The sequence below is a fragment of the Hypomesus nipponensis genome, chromosome 14 (genome assembly GCF_054491055.1).
Source record: "Hypomesus nipponensis isolate SF chromosome 14, ASM5449105v1, whole genome shotgun sequence".
Lineage (NCBI taxonomy): Eukaryota > Metazoa > Chordata > Actinopteri > Osmeriformes > Osmeridae > Hypomesus > Hypomesus nipponensis.
The window spans coordinates 20,397,527-20,415,396 of NC_140374.1; the positions used below are offsets into that span (position 1 = coordinate 20,397,527).

General features: G+C 51.5%; 2 protein-coding genes across 6 annotated transcripts in view; both read right to left on the bottom strand.

Annotated features, from left to right (window-relative positions):
* Positions 1 to 462: 462 nt before the first annotated feature.
* Positions 463 to 5,885, bottom strand: parp12a (poly (ADP-ribose) polymerase family, member 12a). Of its 3 annotated transcripts, none has more exons than XM_084671610.1 (12): positions 5,869 to 5,885; positions 4,853 to 4,988; positions 3,967 to 4,204; positions 3,578 to 3,880; positions 3,323 to 3,455; positions 2,901 to 3,066; positions 2,488 to 2,608; positions 2,118 to 2,232; positions 1,835 to 1,922; positions 1,384 to 1,514; positions 876 to 1,027; positions 463 to 774 (listed from the first exon to the last, which is right to left on the bottom strand). In XM_084671610.1, coding segments are annotated over exons 1-12 (1,842 nt in total). In that variant the 5' UTR covers positions 5,871 to 5,885; the 3' UTR covers positions 463 to 517. The 3 variants fall into 3 exon arrangements, with proteins under 3 accessions (XP_084527736.1, XP_084527735.1, XP_084527734.1); XM_084671609.1 differs by lacking the exon at positions 5,869 to 5,885 and adding an exon at positions 5,246 to 5,836 and having other exon boundaries at positions 1,835 to 1,919; XM_084671608.1 differs by lacking the exon at positions 5,869 to 5,885 and adding an exon at positions 5,246 to 5,835.
* Positions 5,886 to 6,401: 516 nt separating this feature from the next.
* srgap1a (SLIT-ROBO Rho GTPase activating protein 1a) overlaps positions 6,402 to 17,870 on the bottom strand; it is a 64,861-nt gene continuing 53,392 nt past the window's right edge. For 2 of the 3 annotated variants that reach the window (XM_084671546.1, XM_084671544.1), the window contains exons 20-22: positions 16,828 to 16,965; positions 11,006 to 11,369; positions 6,402 to 10,037 (exon numbers count right to left, since the gene is read on the bottom strand). In XM_084671546.1, coding sequence (XP_084527672.1) covers positions 9,624 to 10,037; positions 11,006 to 11,369; positions 16,828 to 16,965 — 916 coding nt within the window. In that variant the 3' untranslated portion in view covers positions 6,402 to 9,623. The remainder of the gene's footprint in view (positions 10,038 to 11,005; positions 11,370 to 16,827; positions 16,966 to 17,870) is intronic. The other variant, XM_084671545.1, reaches the window with a different exon arrangement.

Consider the following 17,870-nt stretch of genomic DNA (forward strand, 5'->3'; position numbering starts at 1 on the left):
GAAGCACCCATGTTTGGTTTAATACTATATATTTAATGTGGTCTTATTTTATCACAAAATTGACTCGCACAAACATATAGATTAACAACATGCATTGTTACAGAAAATAATTATTACAAATATTGAATTTTATTAATATTTCATTGACAGTCAAACTGCAATCAAACCCCTTATTAAGGCCATGTATAATTCACTCTGAGCATAGCACATGTGCAAGAAGTTTAGTATTTTACTCACTATTCTATAATGGAGTCTGGGGGACTTAAAAAGCATCTAGATCTAGTCAGGAAGGCCAGAGTGATGTATTGTAAGTATGTACCAGGGCCTAACAACCAAACAAACCTCAGTGTAAGATTTAAACAGATACAGAAATTGTTTCACTGAAAAATTATACAATAACCCACAGAAATAGAGCCCTTTGCCAGCCTTTGCTTTTAGAGAAAATAGTTTTACACAGGACAGTACGCTGCATTTTTATTTTATTTTTTAAACCACAGCTTTTATAGACTCGTTGACTTCATGAGTACTTAATGATGTATTCTGGGTAAATCTGGTGTTTCTCAAACACCACAAAGATGCTCGGGTCTCTCTCGTGGTCCACACAGCTGTCATAGAAGCCCTTGCCGGTACTCTTGGCCGGGGGCTTGACGAAGGTACCGCTGCCCCTGGTGAACTCCCCCACCAGGACCAGGGCCATGAACATGATTTTCTTCCTGCTTCCACTCCTCTGGGCATATCTGGAGGAGTAAAGGGCGTCTCTGGCAAAGTAACTCCCTGGAAACAAAGAAACGAAACCAAAAATTACATTTACACCGTTGAAGACAGACATATACAGGATATTTCTTTCACATTTAAAGGCTAAAATGTGTGTTTACCTTTGCCATAGAGAGTTCCATTGGTTCCACAGACCCTCCAGTCAAAGTTCTGCTCACAGATGGCATCGATGAGAGATGAGTCGGTACCGTGGAACAGGTGTCTCTCGTCTACAGTTTTTCCACCGTTCCTTTGCTTCATCTGCTCCTTTTGCCTTAACGCACACACAATCACACTATCTGCACGTGGTGCTCGCTGCACAGCCTAATGGATGGACATGGAACTAGTCCTGCTCAACCTCCCATGGACCTTGTGAAGCTGATTGGTGAAGCTTGGTTTTCATTTGTGAGAATTTGAAAAAAATATTTTTTTTCAACCTGTATGTATGTATGTATGTATGTATGTATGTATGTATATATATATATATATATATATATATATATATATATATATATATATATATATATATAATTTCATTGAATTAGCTTCTTGTGAGGCTTTTCACAAACCATAACCCACAACATTAAACATAGTTTTCAGTTTTTAATGTATTATGTTAATGCATCCTACCATTGGAATACTCTCCACAGTGCAGGGTTCTGAATCCTCTTAATGCTGTGGATGGTGCTTGTGGTCATGGTGCTTGTGAACAGCTTCTCCACCATCTTGTACTCACTCTGAGTACCTGGGAGTGGAACCAGCTGAGGGAGACACGCGTCACAGAAGCCGTTACGTCATCCGTCACCGTCAGTAGAGCATCCTGCCCTTCCTGCCCATACCGGGGTTCGAACTGGGGTCCTCTGACTTACCAACGCAACGACCACCTCTATAAATATCACTTTAACCTGCTATGCCACCAAAACATGAGCTTTTCAATGGCATGACTGGGCAGTACTTATACTGAGGAGTGAGTAAACCAATCCAACTTGGTTACATATTAGCCACTGAGACAGTAAAAGTACACACTCAAATATAATTTAGATGCCAGATTGTGGTGTGTGTGTGTCTGTCCTTAACGTACCTTGTATGTAAAGTCAACCAGGGCTGTTTTGTCCCAGTGTGGAGGCACGTCCACTGAGCAGGAAGAAGAGCTCTCAGAAGACCCACTGCTACAAAGACACAAACACAGGAAATTGACAGCAAAAGAAGTCTTGCTGTTAAAATGATCATTTTACAACTTTCTGAAAAGTCACTCAATCCTTTCAGTATGGAACCAAAAAATATACTGTACTCATACAGTAATGTTTCAGTATTCCATCGTTCAGGTACAATGTCAGGCATGTTTTGGGACAGAGACCACTCACAGCTGGATGGACCCACTGCATTTCAGCTTGGCCTCCACATCCTTTCCAGACAGGAAGTGAGGTCTTCTCCTCACCTCTCGCTTGGTTTTATATGTGATGTTCAGCTGATACATCTCTACAATAGAAACCACAGTGAGTGAACGCAAGCACAGGGTGTGTGCCCTGTCACGAGCAGCTGGAAGAACAGGTTTTTTCGTATATTTACATTTAGTCATTTAGCAGACGCTCTTATCCAGTAAGTACAGGGACATTCCCCCGAGTCATTTTGCACGGCCAGGAATCAGACCGGCAACCTTCTGATTAATAGCCCAATTCCCTAACCAATTCCCTAACCGCTCAGCCATTTGACCCCCCTTGTAACTTTCTGTACCTTTCAAATAGAGGATGTACTTGTGTTTGCCAACAGAAAATTGGATCTCAGTGTCAATGTCAGCCTGGAAGACATTCTCCAGTGTCGATGAGGTGATAGACGCCACCCCATCAATGTCGCCCTGCAGACGACACAGCATCTTAAGACGGCTCAGCTAACTGAGAATTTACATAACAACCAACAGTTCACATCATCCATTCAGGACAAGGTCCTGTAAACACTATTCTATATATCACTGACATTTCAGTTCTCACATAACATACCGCTAGACCGTTTTTGAGCTTATGAAACATTTGGCTCCCACGGGGCTCTGGGCTAGGGGTGTTGAAATATTCTACCTCTGGGCCTTTAGTCCCACCCACTGTCCCTTCTACTGACCTGTCCAAACTCCAGCCACTGTCCCTTCTACTGACCTGTCCAAACTCCAGCCACTGTCCCAACTCATCCTTCCAGTGCCAGAGCCACTGGGTTGTGAGGATGAAGTGTGGAGGTTTGGTGACGGAGGAGGAGGTGGAGAGACGGCGGACTCGGGAACCTCCCATCTCCATGGTGAGGAAGTTCACAGCCAGGATCCCTCCGCTGATGTCACAGGAAACACACAGCACATTTACAACACAGGAATTCAAGAACTGCGTTCAAATAGGTTCCACTCGTATTATAGGCCTACTTATCTGTGTTGAAGTGTTCAAGAAAATGAGGACACTCATGTAAATGAATTAAGTCCGTACCGGAATATGAATCAGCTCAAATGTAAAAAAATATTTGATGTTTGTATTTTACTAAGGAATGTGTACTTCCTGTATACTTTCCAAAACTTGTGTCGTTTCATAAACACCTGTCGTCTGTCTTCGGGTCACAGTAGGCCCTCTCTATGTCCTCCATGTTAGGAAGGTCTCTCCAGGTCACCTCATCTCTGTCCTGGATCTGCCATTTATAGGGCAGGTGGTAGTGGACCCGCACACACTGATCTGAGGAACAAAACACACACACACACGCAGATGAAGCCAGCACAAGGGCGTTTCCAGAGGTTCAGACATCAAAGGTGTCAGTCATGTGGCGTGACTCAGCCAGCTCTCATCTCGGGTGTAACCTTTAAAGCTGCAGTGTCTGCGAATGAAGAAGAGGCAGATCTCAGTCTTGTCCCCCTCATTGGTGGAGTTAGAGGACTGCTTCCTGTCCGCTGGAGGGGCTGGGCGTTGAGGGGAGATGCAGGGCTGTCTTCCCCCTGGAGGGGCTGGGTGTTGAGGGGAGATGCAGGGCTGTCTTCCCCCTGGAGGGGCTGGGTGTTGAGGGGAGATGCAGGGCTGTCTTCCCCCTGGAGGAGTTGGGTGTTTGGGGGAGATGCAGGAGGGTGGGTTGGGGCCATCTGTCCCAAGTGGCTGAGGTGGGCCAGCTGCACAGGAACAGAACAGTGAGCTGAAGTCACCAGCTCTCAGCTGAACCTCAAATAGCTGAAGCTACTGTACATGTCTAACCTACCCTGGATCAGCAGTCTGTTCTTGTAGATCTGTTTCAACATGATCTGGTTCTCAGGGCTGAGACCACGCCCCTTCAAGATCTTCATGGCGGTGCCATCGAAGGAGTGTGCTCTCTTACAAGAAAGCCCAAACCTACAGTCTCCTTGGAGGAAGTGGAGACACAGGTGTAGTTTGATACAGGAGGTCTTGAACTTGCAGGATCCATGTTCACCCACACCCTTGTTGTAGTGAAGACAGATCTGAAGGGTAAAGGAAGGTTGTCTGAATAGTCGTACTGTGGTGGCAGGAACAGTATTTGGTCATCCATGAAGTCAATGTTTGTAAACATTTGCTTTACCTTAACATTTGATTTATTTGGTAGACACTGTTAACCAAAGTGTGGAAAGTACAGAGGAAGATCAAATATCAGTTCACATGTCTACAGTATTTCTGTGGTCAGTATCTGTATTTACTTAACCTGACTTGCCAGATGGTTTGTTCCACTCAACCACCTGGGAAGTTGTCCTTGTGAACTGTTAATAAAAGGTCAGGCACTTCCAAAAAATACTTGGCAGGTGATTGGATGAACTACTATCTATTGGGATTTCTCAGGGCTAACTTCAACCATGTCCCTAGCTGCTAGGAGTTCCTCATAGGACGCTGACTGGTCCAAACCACTGAGGTTCGAGCGTAAACGAATAACTTGGAACAAGGCAAGATGGATTCTCCCATGGTTTGATCTCAGTAATACAACTGTTTTACAAGTTTGGTAATCACCAGCCACATTACAAAGTAACCACATCTAAGCTTCCAGGCAAAAGGAACAAAACATAACATTGCAATTCAACAGTGAATATCATTTCAGACCATTCCCCATGGTGTTTTTGATTCCAGTAGTCATGCACTACCTCTGGTAACAGGTAGGGGTCGCTCTGCAACAGGAGCGAGAACAGCTCCCTTTCCACCAAGCTCTGCAATCCATGGGTACTTAGCAGTGATAGGTTCCAAGGGGAATCCAGTTTGTGTACATTCTTGCATTTGACCCTGGAACAATAAATTTTATTTGCATTCATACACACACTCACTCGACCAGATCAATTCATTTTAATGGCGTGATCGAGTGAGTTGGAGTTCAACATTGGGTCAAGATTCTCGCTCTGTTGATTCAGCTGTTGATAAGCCTATTCATAACCATATTTAAACATTGCGGGTTTCTGATTATTCAGTGACAATAGGTATCTTACAACCAACTCAAAGTTAGGCAAACATGTTTCAGGACGTAAAAGATGAGACCAACTTACCCGAAACTACAGTAACCGCATACATAATACCTACACAAGTGTAAGCTGTCGCACTGTGTACATTCTACAGGCAACTTCTGACAGACGCGTAGAGATGTCTTGGCCACAACTAGACTATCTGGGCTCAAAATACATCCAGCGGCCTCTTGTTTGCCTTCGATGATAACGATTTTTTCACCGTCGTTAAGTATTCGCGAAAGCATTTCATCAGCCACGGTGAATTGTTGATCAACAATCTGTTTGAGTTGTTTAAATTCCAAAAAACCATGATTCTCACAAAGAATCTTTGTAACATACTGAGACACTACAGAAGACATTGTCTTTGGATACTGCCCCAATAGCTACAGGGAGAACTGATTCTCGATGAATTGCTCGCTGAAGTGTTCTTGCTCTTCCCACGGAATTAGTTTTCTGAAGAAACGAAACCGAAACGATAATAGGGATAAATTGCCGACACACTGCGGTATTGTCAGAATCAGTGTCTGAAGACACGTCTCCTGATGTTATTGTTAATGTAATGTGGTAGGCTACAGCATGTTCCTTCGCAAGTGTATGATACTGTAAAAAAAAGATTAATAGTATGCTATACCTTGTAAGCCTATGAACAACATGAACATACATACATAAGTTCAAAATCAAACTAGACCGATCCTTGCATCGTCCAAAACCTCATCTGATTCTCAAACTCCCATACTTTTTAGCTATTTACGTGCGGTTACTGTGATAGCTCGAGCTCGATACCACAGCAGAAATCAGAACGCTGACAGGATATATCAAACTAAACTAAAGACAATCTTCCTGAGATTATAACAAGAAGAGTTTGGCGGAGAGGAGAGAGACGATATTTATGAAACTATGTATAGGCTAGGGTGAGTTCTACATCTCACATGACCACAATGTAACTTTTGAGTTAAAATAAACAATTAAAAAATTAGCATGGCTATTAATAGCTTAGCTGTCTATGTTTGCCAACCGCTCAAATCTGAGCGGTTATCCCACACACACACGCACACGCACACGCACACGCACACGCACACACACACACACACACACACACACACACACACACACACACACAGGTTTGTAGCGCTTGATCAGTGAGCACCACTTCATTATTTCGTAGGCCTTCAAAATAAAATAAAAAACACGAGTTGACTTTAGACTGATCAAACTATTTCCTTTATTAGAAAGGAAGTCCTGAAAGACTTCTCAAAGTTGTTATGATGTTGTTACATGCCAAATATACAGTTCTATACATAAAAGTGCAATATCACAATGGTTAAGCTGTATCTTTATTAATGCATTTTTTTTCTAATCCATTAAATAAACCTTTTCTAAAATGGCATCAATATCAATTCATCCACTTTCCTACTGCACTCTCACACCCACGCTCTCACAGCAGAATGCAACAATACAAAGCAAGGCTGCAATTCCTCTAAAGCAGTTTCCAAAGGCACTTTCATGTGAACATACTGCAGATGTACGTGGGCGCAGTACGGCCACAGCCCCAGCAGGGGAAGCCACTACTGCACAGGACAGTAGAGAGCTAAACACAACTCTGCCACGCGCTCCTCTCAGACAGGTTTCCTGCCTGGAGATACCCGACCTTTCGTTTCTACAACCAGAGTTCTACATCCAGGTAAATGTCTAGAAAATAATAATAATGGTAAACAAATAAAAAAAGGAATTAAATTTAGAGAAAGGGAAAGGAGCAGGAGTTAGTCACCAGAAGTAAAATCATATCCCGTTTTAATATACACAACGATGTACAGTCAACGTCATTAGATGCATACAGTAAAGCCGTTTCAGTAAAGAGAGCACAGTTTGTTGTGAGACGTGTTATTAGGGTTTTTTTCTTCTTTGACCAGCTGCTGTATGAACAGACGAGGACCTCTTCCCAGTGACACTCACACACACACACTCTCTAGACCCCGTGTGTGTTTTGCTTTGCCTGATCCTGTCCAGCCACTTAGGAATCCTTCAACAGAGGTTTTAAAAACAGCGTTCACATGCATGCACACACACACACACACACACACACACACACACACACACACACACACACACACACACACATAAACGTGAGAGAAGCGTCCTTGATGGAAAACATTTTCAGTCACAATTGGTCCCCGAGTTGAGCAGGAGTTCCATCATCCCTCAGGTGAGTCTGCAGGACGTTCCTACAGGAGAGACTCTCCAGGAAAACATCCAAACATGGACCCCCACGTGACGCCAGATCCAGGCGCCGTCCACGCGGATGATGAAGCTCGGCTGCGGTTTGGGTCCGTGGGTGCTGGTCGTACCCACTCCCAGTCCATCCACAGCAGGTAACACCGCAGCAGACCCACAGCAGGTAACACCGCAGCAGACCCACAACAGACTCGGGGAATCTTGAACATAGATCTGAAAGGAGCCCCCCTGCCGCTGTGACTCTGCACACGAGTGCTTCCCGGAGTCTCTAACACAGCAACACAGACGACGAGGTCTGTCTCTTGAGCCGACATCAGTTTGCAGGACTCTCTAGGGAGTGTGCCTGTATTGTCCAGGGGAGCGAGAGAGGTGACAGAAACAGCCATGCGCTTTGGGTTGGCTGTTTTTAAAGTGAAGGAGAAAGCCAGACTAGTGTGGTTATGGAAGACAGCACGCAGGATTACACCCTGCGTGTCTGGAATCTGTCAGAATGCACGGTGTCCAGCCCCGGTCCACAGATGGCTCTTATTTGGAAGTAAATGAGTACAATGTAGTGTGTTCAAACGGCTCCTTACTTTGAGAGACGCCAAGATAAATGAGTTTCCAAGCAGGAGGTTAGGATTGTACAGTATCAACATGTTCACAGAATGTTCCACAAGGGAGACTTCCTGTTCAGTGGTTTTATCCCCTCCCCTACTTCCTGTCCCAAGCCAGACTGGGCCAGGCTAGAAACAACCCTGCGTTCAGTCCAGCCACGTGTGCCAGGATCATGGCAGCGATCCGATAGGGTGTGAGGTCCAGCCAATCCCTGGCCACAGACACAGCTGTGTTTATATCCAGTTCACTTGGCCCTGTCCTGTGTCTGTGGTTATGCCATATCTACAGCTATGGTATCTGAGCTATCCAAAGTACCTCTGTCTATATCTTGAATGCAGCCATTCTCCCATCTCTGGGTTAGACACTGAAGCAACTTAAAGATACTCTGTGAACTAACAGATACTATACATTAGAGTAGCAGTAAGGCCTTAATATAATATTGGTAATACTAAAACCTAAGAATTGTTCACCTAGTTGAGAAGTTGCATTCAGGCTCAGCTAACAGACTACACTACCATAGATCACCTGGATGAGTGGTTAACCTACTTTCATTGTTGTGTGTAATGTTCTAGACTTTTCAACCAACAACGGTAAAAAGGTTCTAAAACCTTGAAGGAAGCCTTTGTGATTGGTTGTTCCTGTTAAGAGTGAGAAGATGACTGATCTATTGACTGTTAAAGCGGTCTGTTTCATCACGTTCTACAGTATGACAGCTACTGACACACTAACTTCAACACGCGTCTCTCGTCTCCGAACAGCTCGTCTTCGAACAGCTCGTCTAGGAACAGCTCGTCTACGAACAGCTCGTCTACGAACAGCTCGTCTACGAACAGCTCGTCTACGAACAGCTCGTCTAGGAACAGCTCGTCTCTCTCTCTGTGTCCCAGTCAGGCAGCAGAACCTTTCACCTCCGGGGTGAAATCCTCAGACAAAGCACTCCACTCCACCTCACCCAGTTTCAAGTCTCTCAGAACAACGTCCAGACGGTCATTGGATTATTTAAGTTCTTACGTAATAGTTATTAATAGTACTACCGATTTGTATAGACATGATGGCATGTTGCGCTGTCAGGCCAAATAGTGTCCTAGAATAAACCAGTTTATTCTACTTTACTATTTAAAGTTTTCACTCGTTCGACATTCCCGAGACAGCAACGCGCGCAGGTAGAATACTATACGTGTTGCTTTTCCGGTCTGTTAAAATTGATGCTGAATAAGTATTTTTTTAACGAAAAAAATTAGCTAGCTAGCACCAGCTATCGAACGAGTGAAAACCTTAAATAGTAGAGTAGAATAAACTGGTTTAAATAAGCCTAAATACAACCCTTCCTTCCTAGTAACCAGTATAGCAACCATGACAGTTTCCTGTTAGCACGCGTAGATATCTCAGGAATATAAGGTCGCCATAGCGACGGACGCATCCTTGCTTCGGAACGGCATTGTGACGTCAGGTAGGACACCTTTTGGCCCTAGGACACTATTTGGCCCTAAGACTCAATTTGGCCGTAGGACACTATTTGGCCCTAGGACACTATTTGGCCCTAGGACACTATTTGGCCTGACAGCTCCTGTCCCCGCGTCCCTGTCAGAGCTCACATGGTGCAGGATTTGTCCAGGGGATCCTGGGGTGGCAGGGCGGGGGGCTGGGCCTGGGGGCTCCGGGGCAGCACCATGGGTTTGGGTCGCAGGGCGGGAGGCTTGAGCTGCACCCCCATGCGCGGGGCCACCATGGGCTTGAAGGTGCTCATGGTGTCACTGGAGGAGCTGGTGCTGCGGCGGGCAGGGCCGTCGGAGGGGACGGGGCGCAGCGCGGCGCCGTGGTGGTGCTGCTGGTGGTGGTGGGGCGGCGGGGGGCTGAGGGACTCGCTGGAGCTGGCCGGGGTGGGGCCCGAGGTGGGCCGCTGCTCCAGGGTGTCCAGGACCACGTCTGGGGCGTGCTTGGCTGAGCTCTGCCTCTCCAGCTCCCTCAGCTCGTTCAGGGCTGTGTTCATAGTCTCCTCAATGTCCTGCAGGGAGGGGCGGAGGGGAGGGAGGGAGAAGAGGGGGGACAAAGAAGCAAAGAAGAGAGTGGAGAGTTAAGGCAGGAACAGGATACTGAGCAGAAGTAGAAGGCATCATGTACAGGACAGTACAGCTGGGTAGAACTGTCTGGAGCTGTAATCCCAGGACACGGTCCTGTCAGGAAGGGGGAGGGGGGGGCAGACAGACAGACAGGCAGGCAGAGAGACAGACAGGCAGGCAGAAAGACAAACAGGCATAGAGCGAGAGAGACAGACAGAGATGTCCTCTCTCTGATCTCATCGAGATCACACGCATCTTCTGAAGAGGACGATGATGAAGGCTCTGTAAGCGCGCTGCCTCAGTGCAGATATATCCGTCTCACTGCTCTCAGCTCACAGATGCTAATTGGAGCCCGTTCCGACACAAAGCCACCCCGACTCTGATGGCTTTTGTAATGACTTGCTATTCTTAGAGAGACAGTAGTTAGTCCACGGAACAAAACTTCTCTCTAAGTATGATTGAAGTTATTTTAGTAGACCTGGTTTGCAATTTCTCTACAGATCCAAAACGTGCTCACGTCAACACAGCGCAACTCTGTGCGTGTGTGTGTGTGTGTGAAGCTATAGTGTGTGTATGTGTGTCTGGGGCGGAGGCTTGTGCAGGGGCTGGGATGAGGGGGGCTGAGCTGGAGGCTGGGGTGAGGAGGGCAGGACTGGGGGCTGGGGTGAGGGGGGCTGAGCTGGAGGCAGTGGTGAGGGGGGCTGGACTGGGGGCTGGGGTGAGGGGGGCTGAGCTGGAGGCAGTGGTGAGGGGGGCAGGACTGGGGGCTGGGGTGAGGGGGGCTGAGCTGGAGGCTGTGGTGAGGAGGGCAGGACTGGGGGCTGGGGTGAGGGGGGCTGAGCTGGAGGCTGTGGTGAGGGGGGCAGGACTGGGGGCTGGGGCAGGGCTGGGCCGAGGTGGCGCGGGAGCTGACCTGTGCGATGGTCTCGGGGTCCAGGTTCTTGCCGTGGGGCTCTGAGAAGCCGGTGTACTGCCCAGAAGAGGTGGAGCGCCGGATGGGCGGGCTCTCGATCTTCTTGAGGGACTCGTGGCGCGAGATGTTGGTCAGACTTCCGTGCCCTGCGCGCCGGCGCCGCTCGGGGCTGTCCAAAGGCAGGTGTCCGTGGTTTCGGCTCCGCAGCAGGTCTCTGGGGCTGAAGTGACCCAGGATGGGAGAGCCCATCTCGGGGCCGTGACCTCCCCCGTGACCCTGCTGGGAGGGGTGCACCAGGCAGTGGGCGTCACTGGGGCGGGCAGGGGGGCGACGTGATGGAGGCTCAGACCTCTTCCTGTGCCTGCTAGAGGAAGGGGGGAGGGGGGGGGGGGGCAGAGGGCTGAGGTTAGCACAAACACAGCTAGGCACAGGAACGGTTCTCGAGCTGGAAACCTCCAGTCACAGTGAAGGTGTGTGGGCCTTCTGGTGCTCACTAGCTGCATGTTGGGTCACATCTGCAGGCTTAGACTGAGGGGCTACAGGAGCTCGTACGTGCCGGTTTTAGGGCAAGTACAGCAAGAAAAAAAGGCAAAGAGAGATAAAGACAGACAAAAAATAGAGGAAGGGACAGAGAGAGAGAGAGAGAGAGAGAGAGAGAGAGAGAGAGAGAGAGAGAGAGAGAGAGAGAGAGAGAGAGGGAGGGGACCTTGAAATAGGTACTGCTGGCGCAGCTTTAGAACTGTCCTCCAGGTGAACTGAGTTCCACCCACACACTCTTGACCTGACACACACACACACACTCACTTACACACCGTACAGTGCAGTCAGATCTAGCACACAGGTTTAACCACACCAGACACACAACAGACACTCTCTTTTCCAGTGCATCTCCTGAATAAGGTTCTCCTGGAGCCAGCCAGCCAGCCAGCGCTGGAGGGACGGGCAGGGGTCTGTGTGGGAGTGAGGAGAGGGCTGGGAGTGAGGAGAGGAGAGGGCTGGGAGTGAGGAGAGGAGAGGGCTGGGAGTGAGGAGAGGAGAGGGCTGGGAGTGAGGAGAGGAGAGGGCTGGGAGTGAGGAGAGGAGAGGGCTGGGAGTGAGGAGAGGAGAGGGCTGGGAGTGAGGAGAGGAGAGGGCTGGGAGTGAGGAGAGGAGAGGGCTGGGAGTGAGGAGAGGAGAGGGCTGGGAGTGAGGAGAGGAGAGGGCTGGGAGTGAGGAGAGGAGAGGGCTGGGAGTGAGGAGAGGAGAGGGCTGGGAGTGAGGAGAGGAGAGGGCTGGGAGTGAGGAGAGGAGAGGGCTGGGAGTGAGGAGAGGAGAGGGCTGGGAGTGAGGAGAGGAGAGGGCTGGGAGTGAGGAGAGGAGAGGGCTGGGAGTGAGGAGAGGAGAGGGCTGGGAGTGAGGAGAGGAGAGGGCTGGGAGTGAGGAGAGGAGAGGGCTGGGAGTGAGGAGAGGAGAGGGCTGGGAGTGAGGAGAGGAGAGGGCTGGGAGTGAGGAGAGGAGAGGGCTGGGAGTGAGGAGAGGAGAGGGCTGGGAGTGAGGAGAGGAGAGGGCTGGGAGTGAGGAGAGGAGAGGGCTGGGAGTGAGGAGAGGAGAGGGCTGGGAGTGAGGAGAGGAGAGGGCTGGGAGTGAGGAGAGGAGAGGGCTGGGAGTGAGGAGAGGAGAGGGCTGGGAGTGAGGAGAGGAGAGGGCTGGGAGTGAGGAGAGGAGAGGGCTGGGAGTGAGGAGAGGAGAGGGCTGGGAGTGAGGAGAGGAGAGGGCTGGGAGTGAGGAGAGGAGAGGGCTGGGAGTGAGGAGAGGAGAGGGCTGGGAGTGAGGAGAGGAGAGGGCTGGGAGTGAGGAGAGGGCTGGGAGTGAGGAGAGGAGAGGGCTGGGAGTGAGGAGAGGAGAGGGCTGGGAGTGAGGAGAGGAGAGGGCTGGGAGTGAGGAGAGGGCTGGGAGTGAGGAGAGGAGAGGGCTGGGAGTGAGGAGAGGAGAGGACTGGGAGTGAGGAGAGGAGAGGGCTGGGAGTGAGGAGAGGAGAGGGCTGGGAGTGAGGAGAGGAGAGGGCTGGGAGTGAGGAGAGGAGAGGGCTGGGAGTGAGGAGAGGAGAGGGCTGGGAGTGAGGAGAGGAGAGGGCTGGGAGTGAGGAGAGGAGAGGGCTGGGAGTGAGGAGAGGAGAGGGCTGGGAGTGAGGAGAGGAGAGGGCTGGGAGTGAGGAGAGGAGAGGGCTGGGAGTGAGGAGAGGGCTGGGAGTGAGGAGAGGAGAGGGCTGGGAGTGAGGAGAGGAGAGGGCTGGGAGTGAGGAGAGGAGAGGGCTAGGAGTGAGGAGAGGGCTGGGAGTGAGGAGAGGAGAGGGCTGGGAGTGAGGAGAGGGCTGGGAGTGAGGAGAGGGCTGGGAGTGAGGAGAGGGCTGGGAGTGAGGAGAGGAGAGGGCTGGGAGTGAGGAGAGGAGAGGGCTGGGAGTGAGGAGAGGGCTGGGAGTGAGGAGAGGAGAGGGCTGGGAGTGAGGAGAGGAGAGGGCTGGGAGTGAGGAGAGGAGAGGGCTGGGAGTGAGGAGAGGAGAGGGCTGGGAGTGAGGAGAGGAGAGGGCTGGGAGTGAGGAGAGGAGAGGGCTGGGAGTGAGGAGAGGAGAGGGCTGGGAGTGAGGAGAGGGCTGGGAGTGAGGAGAGGAGAGGGCTGGGAGTGAGGAGAGGAGAGGGCTGGGAGTGAGGAGAGGAGAGGGCTGGGAGTGAGGAGAGGAGAGGGCTGGGAGTGAGGAGAGGAGAGGGCTGGGAGTGAGGAGAGGAGAGGGCTGGGAGTGAGGAGAGGAGAGGGCTGGGAGTGAGGAGAGGAGAGGGCTGGGAGTGAGGAGAGGAGAGGGCTGGGAGTGAGGAGAGGAGAGGGCTGGGAGTGAGGAGAGGAGAGGGCTGGGAGTGAGGAGAGGAGAGGGCTGGGAGTGAGGAGAGGAGAGGGCTGGGAGTGAGGAGAGGAGAGGGCTGGGAGTGAGGAGAGGAGAGGGCTGGGAGTGAGGAGAGGAGAGGGCTGGGAGTGAGGAGAGGAGAGGGCTGGGAGTGAGGAGAGGAGAGGGCTGGGAGTGAGGAGAGGAGAGGGCTGGGAGTGAGGAGAGGGCTGGGAGTGAGGAGAGGAGAGGGCTGGGAGTGAGGAGAGGAGAGGGCTGGGAGTGAGGAGAGGAGAGGGCTGGGAGTGAGGAGAGGGCTGGGAGTGAGGAGAGGAGAGGGCTGGGAGTGAGGAGAGGAGAGGGCTGGGAGTGAGGAGAGGAGAGGGCTGGGAGTGAGGAGAGGAGAGGGCTGGGAGTGAGGAGAGGAGAGGGCTGGGAGTGAGGAGAGGAGAGGGCTGGGAGTGAGGAGAGGAGAGGGCTGGGAGTGAGGAGAGGAGAGGGCTGGGAGTGAGGAGAGGAGAGGGCTGGGAGTGAGGAGAGGAGAGGGCTGGGAGTGAGGAGAGGAGAGGGCTGGGAGTGAGGAGAGGAGAGGGCTGGGAGTGAGGAGAGGGCTGGGAGTGAGGAGAGGGCTGGGAGTGAGGAGAGGAGAGGGCTGGGAGTGAGGAGAGGAGAGGGCTGGGAGTGAGGAGAGGAGAGGGCTAGGAGTGAGGAGAGGGCTGGGAGTGAGGAGAGGAGAGGGCTGGGAGTGAGGAGAGGGCTGGGAGTGAGGAGAGGGCTGGGAGTGAGGAGAGGGCTGGGAGTGAGGAGAGGAGAGGGCTGGGAGTGAGGAGAGGAGAGGGCTGGGAGTGAGGAGAGGGCTGGGAGTGAGGAGAGGAGAGGGCTGGGAGTGAGGAGAGGAGAGGGCTGGGAGTGAGGAGAGGAGAGGGCTGGGAGTGAGGAGTGGCTGTCTGGTTGGACGTCCCTTCTCTGTCTGCCGTCAGCACCTACAACTCTCTACAACTCCTACAACCACAACCACCGTCCTGCAGATAGCATGCAAACCAGACCTTGGCTTGCACTGCTGTAAAACTATCTCTCCTCTGAAGACTCCTCTGAATAACTCGCTGTTGTAGTGTTGGTGTTCATCCAGGCCGATGAAGTGATCCATCCTGGCTCATGTCTGAGTGTAAACAAAAGCTTCATCTGCATTAATTGGCATTCATGAGAACAGGCCTATCAGCTATGCAGAGCTTAATCACGCCTGGGAGGCGAGATTGAGTTTAATGAACACGGTCTCCGAGTGACGCTGGGAGAGATCATGTGCTAAGGTGCTACGCAGGTCTAAATATGGGCTGTGATGAGGTCTGATAAGTAGGACTGAGGGGTGGGACAGAGAGTGAGAGGGAGACGGAGAACGTGAGAGAGAGAGATACTGCAGGGGTAGTCCAGCTGACTGAAAGGGTAAACAACTGCAGTAACTATCTGTGGCCAGCAGGGGGAACAATCTCCGTAATGATCGGCACCACCTGCTGGGAGATAAGCTTGGGATCGACAACAAGCGCCTCCTGAGAACCTTGTCTACCGTCACACGGAGCGCACGGCGCGTTCCTCTGCGGTGCCTTTAGCTCGGCGGGAATGACGAAGAAGTTCCATTTCTGTTTCAATACGCTACATACATCTGTGTGTGATTACAGTGTCGATGATGCCATAACGCTGGCATGTACCAATAAACAACGTGCACATCGTAGCTCCGATAATCCCTCGATAGAGGTGAGTCATGGCGACATGAAAGACCCCCAGGGGCACTAGAAGCAGGTCTTCTAGCCAGCACGATTCAGTCTGCGATTAAAGTGCATTGTTGATTGAGAACACTGGGAGAGACAGAGGGAAATATCTAAATAAAGCTTGGATATGAATGATTCAGCAGCACTGGGGCTAGGCTGAATAGAACAGTAGGAGAGGTGGGGGGAAGGGGGGACGGAGGGGTTGGGGGGACGGAGGGGTAGGGGTTGGGGGGACTGGGAGGGTATTCTTTAGTGGGACAAGAAGGCAAAATAAACCAAATAAACCAGTTGAAAGACTGATTGTCTGCGGGGTGGAATGTGTATCATGTTCCTTTAAGCATGGCAGGTGAAAGACAGGGTGCAGAAAGTGCATTATTAAAGCGGTGGCTGATTAAGGATTTTGGGGAGGTCCAGTAGGGCTCTCCAGGGTGCCGAGCGCTCCGGCCAGGTGAGAACTCTGCTGCAAACTGAGCAGCGAGACGGAGCGCTGGCTCAACACCACCTTCCGGCACTCTCTCTGCCACGAGATAGTCAAGATATGTGTGTGTGTGTGTGTACGTGCGTTAGTGTGTGTGTGAGCGTCAGTTTGCATGCATTAGAGGGATCGTGTGTCTGTTGGATTGCATGTGTGTGTTCAGAGTGATGCCCAGCCCAGAAATCACTGACATACCAACTAGTAAATCAGGCCACTCTAAAGGCCCTTGCATACTGAGTGCAACATTTTTGTACGCGTTTTTTCGCAATCATCAGTCTCGAAATTCGGTGGCTCTGAATTGCCAGAAAAATACTATCAAAATGCTGGCTATGGATGGGGAAACGCAGAAAATCAAACCCGATCCAAACTTTTTTTTGCCGGCGAAAGTTTCAGAGGCAGTGTATAAGCGCGATTGACATAACGTGAGGTTGTATTTATTTTTTCACGTGCAAACATTTTGGACCCGAATTTCGGACGGTGTGCAAGGGCCTTAACTGTCCAAAGACTGGGACAACCAGGAAACAGAATCCCACTGTGGAGAGCAGGAAGCCAGCTCGTGGGGTCGTCCCAGAGACCAGGGTGGCTGTGGGTGGAGGAGAAAAGCTTGCAGACTTAGCCCATGATCACAGCTCTGTGTGGCCAGGTAAACATCCCTGGCAGAGCATTTGACTGCAGGGTGAGAGGTTAGCAGGTTCAAAACCCCCCCGTGTAGGCGTGCTGAAGACGTCACCTGCTTATGAAGGCCTCGGAGCCGCGTGGCTCGGTGGGGGACCCAGGGTCCCTCCCAGAGGACCTGTCCTCAGCCGCCTGGCCGCTGCTCCCCTCGCTGCCCGCCTTCTGGCTCAGCGTGTCCGAGAAGTTGTCGTCCCTGTGGCCCATGCACGCACACACACACGCGCACGCAGGCAGAGGGAAAGAGAGAGACAGAGATACAGAATCAGTCAGTGGTTTCTGTCTGACTGGGCGTTTCCTGTGAGATCAGCGGTCCCGTCTCCCTCCTCCTCCTCCTGCTGGCTTCCTGGCTAGGCTCTATTAGCATGCAATAGGGGCTGTGTGACAAGCCTGGGAAGCCAGCCTGCCAGCCAGCCTGCCAGTCAGCCTGCCAGTCCGCCTGCCTGCCTGCCTGCCTGCCTGCCAGCCTGCCACCCTGTCACAGAGGACAGTGACTGAGCATGTGTCAGGTGGCAACAGTCGCACATCCTTAGTGAGACAAATCCTGATGCTAAGGTGGGTACAGACAGATACAACACAGACTACCTCGCACACACACACACACACAGAGACAGACACACACACTTCTGTAGGGGGTAATAAACAGCCTATTTGTCATCCACAGTCTGTGAATGTGCTGAGTGGTGTCCTCCTGGCCAGCCCACCAGACGGAGCCCCAGCCCAGCAGAGTAACATGACACCCTGTCAGCCAGGCAGGACACTCCCTCCAGGACACATTCTGGACGTGGTACTGGACCCCCCTGTGGGGCTAGGGGGTCAGGCTAGGGCCCTGGGGCTGCGTCAGGCTAGGGCCCTGGGGCTGCGTCAGGCTGGGCTAAAGCCGGCTCGAGGGAGACCCTGCTGCCAAACCCCTCTCCCCTTCACTAAGACAACAGCCATCAGCTGTGAATTATTCATCCTGGCAGGGAGGCGACAGCTGCACTTGACCTGCAGCAGACAAACAGCCAGACAGCCAGACAAACAGTCAGACAGCCAGATAGACAGACAGCCAGATAGACAGACAGCCAGCCAGACAGACGGGGGGGGGTGGGGGGTCAGAGG